The sequence below is a fragment of the Pimephales promelas genome, chromosome 15, assembly GCF_988280905.1.
Source record: "Pimephales promelas chromosome 15, fPimPro1.hap1.1, whole genome shotgun sequence".
NCBI classification, from domain to species: Eukaryota; Metazoa; Chordata; class Actinopteri; order Cypriniformes; family Leuciscidae; genus Pimephales; species Pimephales promelas.
In genome coordinates this window covers 35311846-35320895 of record NC_142783.1, presented here as the reverse complement: position 1 = coordinate 35320895, position 9050 = coordinate 35311846, and the positions used below count along the sequence as shown (strand labels likewise).

The 9050-nt window shown below is 39.8% G+C and overlaps 1 protein-coding gene across 2 annotated transcripts in view; it reads left to right on the top strand.

Moving 5' to 3' along the window:
- Positions 1–8523: 8523 nt before the first annotated feature.
- The window catches only part of eif2ak4 (eukaryotic translation initiation factor 2 alpha kinase 4), a 36680-nt gene continuing 36153 nt past the window's right edge, over positions 8524–9050 (top strand). For both annotated transcript variants that reach the window (XM_039669381.2, XM_039669380.2), the window contains exon 1: positions 8524–8789. In XM_039669381.2, the coding sequence (XP_039525315.2) occupies positions 8691–8789 (99 nt within the window). In that variant the 5' untranslated portion in view covers positions 8524–8690. The remainder of the gene's footprint in view (positions 8790–9050) is intronic.

Genomic DNA, 9050 nt, shown 5'->3' with positions numbered 1-9050 from the left:
ATCTAACTATCTATCTAACTATCTATCTATCTATCTATCTATCTATCTATCTATCTATCTATCTATCTATCTATCTATCTATCTATCTATCTATCTATCTATCTATCTATCTATCTATCTATCTATCTATCTACCTATCTATCTATCTATCTAAGTATCTATCTATCTATCTATCTATCTATCAATTCAATTCAATTCAAATTGCTTTATTGGCATGACTGTACATATTACAATATTGCCAAAGCTTGTAACACATAGCATAGTGAAGACATCAATAAAAACAAAGTATTATAACAACTTAAATTGAAATGTACAAATTAAATTAATTGCAAAAAATAACAGTGTAACAGATTATAAATTCTATGAACGTTTGATACCACAGTGTTTTAACATACATATATACACACATACACACATTACTGAGGGTCACTGTGGTGGACATTAGGGAGACACACTGAGGTCACACATTCACACACATTCACCTACTGTCTCTCAGGCTGTGGCACGCACACACGTATCTGGCAGCCAGTGCTGCGGTCTGTCCCTCTCCTAGTATTATCTTTATCTGCTCTACTTCAGTCATGGCTGTAAAGTTCTGTATTAGTTTATTAAGTTTATTGAAGTAGAGGTCTCTAATCGAGCTGTATTTGTGGCAGTGGAGGAGGAAGTGTGTCTCTGTTTCGATTTCTCCTGTGCTACACTGAACACACACCCTTTGCTCTCGGGGTAGCCAGCTCTTTCTGTGTCGGCCGGTCTCGATGGCTAGACTGTGTTCACTCAGCCTGTACTTGCTCAGGATCTGTCTCTGCTTTGTGTCTCTCAAACTCTGGAGATATTCCTCCATTTCATAATTTGATTTCAGATTTCGATAGAATTGTAGTTTACTTTGTGTTTTGGTTTCCTGATCCCAATGTTCCAGATATGTATTTTTAGACTGTTTAGTAATTTGGTTTATTCTGATGTGTGTGTGAGGAGCAGTGCTGGTCTGAGACTGGTGAGTGTTAGTACGGTTAGTCGGGTTAGTGAGTCTCAGGACCAGCTGACTGAGAAGACTCTTTTCGGGGTTCAGTTCTTGGGTCTGTAATGCTTTAAAATGTAGCGATTCTGTGGGACTTGATTTTAGATGCATCCAGAATTTGAGGGATCTTTTTTGCATATTAATAATCAATGGGAATCGGCCTAATTCTGCCCTACACGCATTATTGGGTGTTTTCCTTTGTAGTTTTAGTATCATTTTGCAGAATTCTGTGTGTAGGGCTTCTGTTGGATGTCTGTCCCATCTAGTGTAGCTCTGATCACTGAGTGGACCCCACACCTCACTTCCATACAGCGCAATGGGCTGAATCACACTATCAAAGATTTTACACCAGATTGGAATCGGTAATTCAGAGTTTTGGAATTTCTTCTTAATGGCGTATAGAGCTCTGCGAGCTTTATCTTTAAGAGCATTCACTGCCAGACTGAAACTCCCCGATGCAGTGATGACCAGGCCGAGGTAAGTGTACTGCATCGTGTGCTCTAGGCCGGTGCTGCCTAGACTGAACTGGTATCTGTGTTCCTGACATCTGGGCTTCTTCTGAAAGACCATAATGTTGGTCTTTTTGAGGTTGACTGCCAGGGCCCAGTTCTGGCAGTAGTTGTGCAGCAGGTCCAGGTGCTGCTGTAGTCCCTGTGCAGTGGGTGACAGCAGCACCAGGTCGTCTGCGTACAGCAAGAGCTTGATGCTCCTGTCCTGTAGGGTGAGTCCAGGGCCTGTCGACTGCTCCAACTGCACCGCTAGTTCATTAATGTAGATGTTGAACAGCGTTGAACTCAGGCTACAGCCCTGCCGCACTCCTCTCTTTTGGGTAAAGAATTTTGTATGTTTGTTGCCAATTCGAATTGCACATTTGTTGTTCGAATACATTGATTTTATAATGTCATAGACTTTACCCCCTACACCGCTTTGTAAAAGTTTGTAATATAATCCGTTGTGCCAAATAGAATCAAATGCTTTTTTGAAATCGACAAAGCATGCAAATATTTTTCCGTTTTTGGTCTGTTTTACGTGTTTATTGATTAGGGTGTGTAGGGTGTAAATGTGGTCAGTAGTTCTGTGTTTTGGAATGAAGCCAATCTGACTCGGGCTCAGGACATTGTGTTCGTTAAGGAAGCTTACAATTCTATTGTTTAAAATACTGCTAAATAACTTCCCCAGATTACTGCTCACACAAATGCCTCTGAAATTATTAGGGTCTAATTTATTTCCACTCTTGTGAATTGGGGTAATAAGTCCTTGGCTCCAGATGTCAGGAAAACAGCCTGAACGGAGTACGATGTTGAACAGTTTGAGCAGCGCCGCCTGCAGCTCCGGTGTGCTGTGTTTCAGCATCTCACCTAGAATGCTGTCAGGACCACAAGATTTATTTCCTTTTAGGCTTTTGAGTTTGTTTGCCAATTCTTCCTGTGTAATAGGGAAGTCAAGTGGATTTTGATTATTTTTAATTGTCTCTTCATAAGTTTGTAGATTTAGTTTGATCCGATTATAATTGTCATTGAGTTGTTTTGATGGGATTTCTCTGTATAAGTTTTCAAAATGATTTGTCCAAATTTCTCCATCTTGTATTGGTAGGTCTTGTGGTTTAGCGGTGCTCAGATTATTCCACATATCCCAGAACTGATTCTGATTTATTGAGTGTTCTAATTCTTCTATATTTTTGGTCAGATGGTGTTGCTTCTTCACTCTAATTGTGTCTTTATATATTTTTAGTTTTGAAAAGTATTCAGTTCTTAAGTCAGTGTTGTTTGGTTCTTTATGTTTCAGATTTGATAATTTTCTAAGTTGTTTTCTCAATGTTTTGCAGTCTGAGTCAAACCATTTTTCATCTTTTGGAGTATTTTTTGTGTATTTTTTGCCTTTCTTTTTCAATTCACTTTTCTGTGCTGCTTTATTAAATATGTTATTGATTTCATTTGTAGCCGAATTAACACCATCTTTAGTTGTTTCGAATTTCTTAGTAATAAATGTATTTATTTGATTTTTTAGTTCTTCAGAACTGAGGGCTTGGACAAACTTGTCTGTGCTGTCCGGAGCCCATTTGTATCTCTGCTGGACCTGATACATTCGGCAGGTTTCCAGTCTGTTTTGTTCTGGTGTGTGACTCGTTTTGATATAAATGTTAGTTTGGTTATGGTCAGAAAGCGGAGTTTGCTGTTTGACAGTGAATGCATTGAAGGAGGATGGGTCCATGTCAGTGATGGCGTAGTCAACTACACTAGCTCCAAGACCTGAACAACACGTGAACCTCCCTAAAGAGTCCCCTCGGATCCTGCCGTTGAGTATGTACAGGCCTGAGTCTCGGCAGAGCTGCACCAGCTCTCTACCAGTTTTATTTACTGTCTGGTCTAGGTTGTTTCTCGGTGGAAGTTTTCCTGTGATACTCGGGGGGTCCTGGCCAAAGACATACTCATCACCCTTTGGATCTATGTCATCAGGTTCAGATCCAGTTCTTGCATTGAAGTCTCCACACAGCAGCACATTTCCCTGGGCCTGGAAATGGCTGATTTCTGTGTGGATGTTGTTGAGGTATTCCTCCTCATGGTAAGGGGAATCCGCTGGGGGAATGTAGATGGCGCAGAGATATATTTCTTTAGTAGAAATGCCAATTTGGTTTATTTTTAACCAGCAATGAAATTTTCCAACTGAGACTGTTGAAATGTGTTTGGCCAGATCCTCCCTGTACCACACCAGAACTCCCCCCGAGTCTCGTCCACGGTGGACTGTACTTATTTTGACTGAGGGGACAATCACTTCATAGTAGCCTGAGGGACAGTAGGTAAGCGCATCATTTCGACACCAGGTTTCAGTGAGGATTATGATGTCAACATCTTTTATATGTTTTAGAAATTCTGGGTCTGTACTTTTAGAACCAAACGTTGAAGAGTGAAGACCCTGAATATTCCAGCAACTTATTTGAAATGAACGCATTCGTATTCTAAAAGATAAACCTATTTGGTGAGACAGAGAGAAGATAATTTAAAGTAGGTTACCTGTGAAAATATACATGGTAAACAATTTACATTAGTGCAAAATTATACGTGTATATATATATATATACATACATACACATACTTTTTTTTTTTTTTCTCTAATAGAGCACTGTGTGTTCTTATCTGTTCAGGAGCTGGTTGCACAGTGTTTGCAGCATCTCTCTGATCTGGCTCAGTTCGCTGGCAGGTGTGGAGGTGGAGGTGGTGGGTGGAGCAGGAGGCCGGGCTAAAGCTTCAGCGTAGCTCTGTGCTCTTGGGTGGGGGGATTTCTCTGTGTGTGTGGAGGGGGTTGGTTTCTTCTTCTTAATGGGGACTTGATGGCCAGCAGGTGAACGTGGAGTTGGAGACTGCAGGTTTACAGGTGTGTAGTGATCCATAGGTGGGTGTGAACGTGGTGGAGGATGTGGGATGTTTGTCCAGCTGACGTCTCTCCTCATCGGGGTCGGGGGGGTGTGTCTGGGCATGTAGGGTTGAATTGGCCGGTAGTGTTCTGGAGTCGGTAGCAGATGTCTCGGTGGTGTTGGGGTGCGGCCCAGGGCTGCATCTTTAAGGGCCCTTGCAAAAGTGCGCACTGCATCTCTGTGCAGGTGGAGTCCGTCGTACAGGTGGTGGAGGCCGATGTGGTGGTGGTGGACCAGGTGCACGTTTGGAAGTGAAGAACATCTGCGGGAAATTTCAGTGTTGATGTTGTGGATAATGTGTGGTGGTGTGTCATGTCGTGGGAGAAGTGTGGAGATAACAATCCGGGATTCTGGGAATTTTTTGCTGGTGGTTTCTGCCATTTTCCTGACAGCATCTGCAGTGTTGTTGCGCAGCGAGTGGAGGTCATTGGTCCCAGTGTGGATTATGACACATGAGGGCTGTCCTAGGAAGTCTCTGATGATATGGTGGGCGTGGCCAGTTGTGCTGCATCGTTTGGCAGAGACTTTCTGATGTGGAAAAAGTTTCTGTGGGTCTAAGAACTTCCCATTAGAGTCCATGAGGAGGAGAATATCTGGATCAGGTTCTGGAGGGGGGGCAGGGGGGGGGGGTTGAGTTTCTGCAGGTGTCTGTGTGTTTGTGGCAGGCTCACTGTCTGTGTTTGTGTAGTCTGTAGTAGGAGCTGTACTGTAGTGACGTGTGTTGTCTTCTGTGTTTTCCTGTAACTGCTCTCTCATTACTTGCAGCTGTCTGGAGAAGCTCTCTTCTTTTCTCTCGTTGTCCTCCTCTAGCTTGCGCATCTGTACTCGGAGAGTTTGGTTTTCTCCTTGCAGTTCCCTGAGAGCTCTGTTGAGTTCAGTGATGGTAGAGTTGGTGTCTTTCTTTAGCTGTCTTAGCTCATCTTTGAGCGCTTGGATGGAACTGTTTGTGTTGCATGTGTCTGAAAGTTTGACTTGAGTGTGTTCCCTGAATTCAGCGAAGTCCAGTTCCAGTAGAGCTAAACTGTCTCTCAGTCGCCGGTCTGATGGTGCAGGTGAAAGAATCACTGGGCCTTCCTCCTCAGAGTCTGTGCTGTTTGCATGAGGTTCGTCTCTCTCTTCCTCTACTCTGGCCTTCAGCCGGGGGAAGATCTCCTCGAATGAGTTCAGGCTTGCCTCATTGCCTTGCAGAAGGAAGGTGCCTTTAGTATAGTAGGTTATGGTGAGTATTGGGTTGTCTGTGTCAAGCATTTCATCTTTGCATATAGTTAATCTTCCACCTCGACCAATTCCTTCTTTAAAAATGTTCTTGAATTCCACACAGATGGCTGATTTCCATGCAGTTATCAAAGTGGTGTAGAAGATGAGGTTGTTCTTGATTCTTCTCCCATTAAGTTGAATGTAGTCCGCATACAGAAGATCAGGGTTGTCTCTGAGAGTTTTCTCTTTGTGTTTTTTTCTGGCCTGTACACTTCTGCACTTCTCCGGGTAAAGCACTTCCCCCGTGCACTCTGTCTGCGCCAGGGTTGCCATGGTGATCGGGCTGGGCACTGAGCCAAGACTGCAGCTAACTTAGCTTTTAGCTTGTAATAATGAGAGATTTTACTCTAATAGATCAAAATATACAGTTTTTGTTTAAGATTTTTGCCAGATGAAGCTAATCTCTCTGTTTAGTAACTGAATATCAGAAGTTTTTCAGCTGTAGTTCCTTTAAGAAAGCCTTTCAGGTTTTGGAGGGAAAACTCCAGTTAGCTGTTAGAGTGGAGACTCAGAGGCTGGATGCTAACCCACAGGTTCAAGTCTTCTTTCTTGTATTAAAATGTATTTTATAGGAAAAAAAAATTGTCTTTACCCGAGTCCAAGTTGTTCTTCTGTTGTTTTTTCTTGTTTGTTGTCGTTATCTCACTCTCTGTCTCATTCTTTGGTTCATTCTTTTATAATTTTTCAGGAGCTCATCTTTAGAGTGGCTGATCAGTGGCTGCTCCTCTCTCTATCTATCTATCTATCTATCTATCTATCTATCTATCAATCTATCTATCAATCTATCTATCTATCTATCTCTATCTATCTATCTATCTATCTATCTATCTATCTATCTATCTATCTATCTATCTATCTATCTATCTATCTATCTATCTATCTATCTATCTATCTATCTATCTATCTATCTATCTATCTATCTATCTATCTATCTAACTATCTATCTATCTATCTATCTATCTATCTATCTATCTATCTATCTATCTATCTATCTATCTATCTATCTATCTATCTATCTATCTATCTATCTAAGTATCTATCTATCTATCTATCTATCTATCAATCTATCTATCAATCTATCTATCTCTATCTATCTATCAATCTATCTATCAATCTATCTATCTCTATCTATCTATCTATCTATCTATCTATCTATCTATCTATCTATCTATCTATCTATCTATCTATCTATCTATCTATCTATCTATCTAAGTATCTATCTATCTATCTATCTATCTATCTATCTATCTATCTATCTATCTATCTATCTATCTATCTATCTATCTATCTATCTATCTATCTATCTATCTATTCAATTCAAATTGCTTTATTGGCATGACTGTACATATTACAATATTGCCAAAGCTTGTAACACATAGTATAGTGAAGACAATAATAATAACAAAGTATTATAACAACTTACGTAAATTAAAATGTACAAATTAAATTAATTGCAAAAAATAACAGTGTAACAGATTCTAATTTCTATGAACGTTTGATACCACAGTGTTTTAACATATATATACACACATTACTGAGGGTCTATCTATCTATCTATCTATCTATCTATCTATCTATCTATCTATCTATCTATCTATCTATCTATCTATCTATCTATCTGTCTATCTATCTGTCTGTCTGTCTATCTATCTGTCTATTTATCTATCTGTCTATCTATCTATCTATCTATCTATCTATCTCTATCTATCTATCTATCTATCTACAGTATCTCTCTGTCTGTCTATCTATCTATCTATCTATCTATCTATCTATCTATCTATCTATCTATCTATCCATCTCTCTATCTATATATCTATCATCTATCTATCAAATAACTATAATACAATTCAATTAAAAATAAAACTCAAAATCTATGAATATGTAGTGTATTTACGTGTATATTATGGGAATGTGAATGTAATTGTGTAACAGTGGGGGAATTGTATCTAAAACAAAGAACTGTAAATGCAAAACTAAACATTCGGCTGTATATTTCCCATGGAATCTCCCAGAATGCTGAGCGGTGAACGGGTGTTTTGGACATCATGATTGAGAATGAGCGTCTGTTCTGGTTGTTCTTCATAATCTCTGCTTGAGAGTTTGACTATTAATAGGTTTCTGCTCTGTCTGCACACACACACACACACACACACACACACACACACACACACACACACACACACACACACATGAGTGAAGGAGACACAGATTCCACAGCTTTATAATGATGTCCACCAACACATCATGTCATATAATCACAAAAACACATTCATTTACAGTTCTCTCAATCGCTTTGGCTCAATTCTTAAATTAAAGAGAACTCAAAACAATTAGTTTCTGGTTCACATTTTAATTTCAAATTGATTTAAGGAAAGTGCATCTGTTGGCACTTGTGTGCAAAAGAGTAAAGTACAATTGTCTGTAATTTGCACGATGACAAAATATAGAAATGTGTTGCATGTAAACTGAAAATCCTTGTCATGGAAGAGCAATTGGAAGATAATCATAATAAACTTTATTTTATAAAGCAGCTTTCGGGGCACTTTACACAATAAAAATACATAATAATAAAAGTAAAAAAAAAATACACAGAAATACAAAGCCTACAACAACAAAAAAGAACTCAACCATTATTACAATTAAAACCTTTATCTTATCTTATCTTATCTTTCAACAATTAAAACCATTATCTTTAATATGAGGAAGTGAGTCTAGAATAGCATAGGATGAGAAAGTGTGTGTTTTAGAGAAAGAACAAGCTACTGAGAATTTTCAGTTTAAATATTTTGTGTCGAGCAACAGCGCCTCTCAGCGGCAGGACGAGGAACTGCAGCGCGCGCGTACACGTCATCAGAGCGACGCACGAGCGTGACGCTGCCACGCGACGCGACGGCTGTTATGATTACATGCCTCCACATGAGAAGTTTTATGAATGTTTTCTGCATGGTTTTGCTCGGCGATGGTGTTGAGGAGTGTGTGTGAGTGCTGAGCTCCTCGTGCAGGATGAATGATTACTCTCTTCAACAGGAGAACGAGCTCGAGGCGCTGGCATCGATATACGGGGAGGATTTCACTGATGTACGAGCGGAAGGTCCATGGAAGGTATTGATTTATGTTCAGAAATGACATCAGTGTGTCGTAAAGAGCTCATGTTCAGTTCATGGTTCTTTTATGTCCACAAACACTCATAATATAGTTGTTCATTTCACTTTCTACGTCCGTCAGTGCTTAGATTTGAAAATGTGGGCGTGTCATGGTAATTAGCTCAATGTTGTGACACGCATCATGTGTTATGTTACAGTAACATGTAATTAACTGAAACCATGAAACTTATACAGCTTATCAGAAGTTTAAGAACAGCAA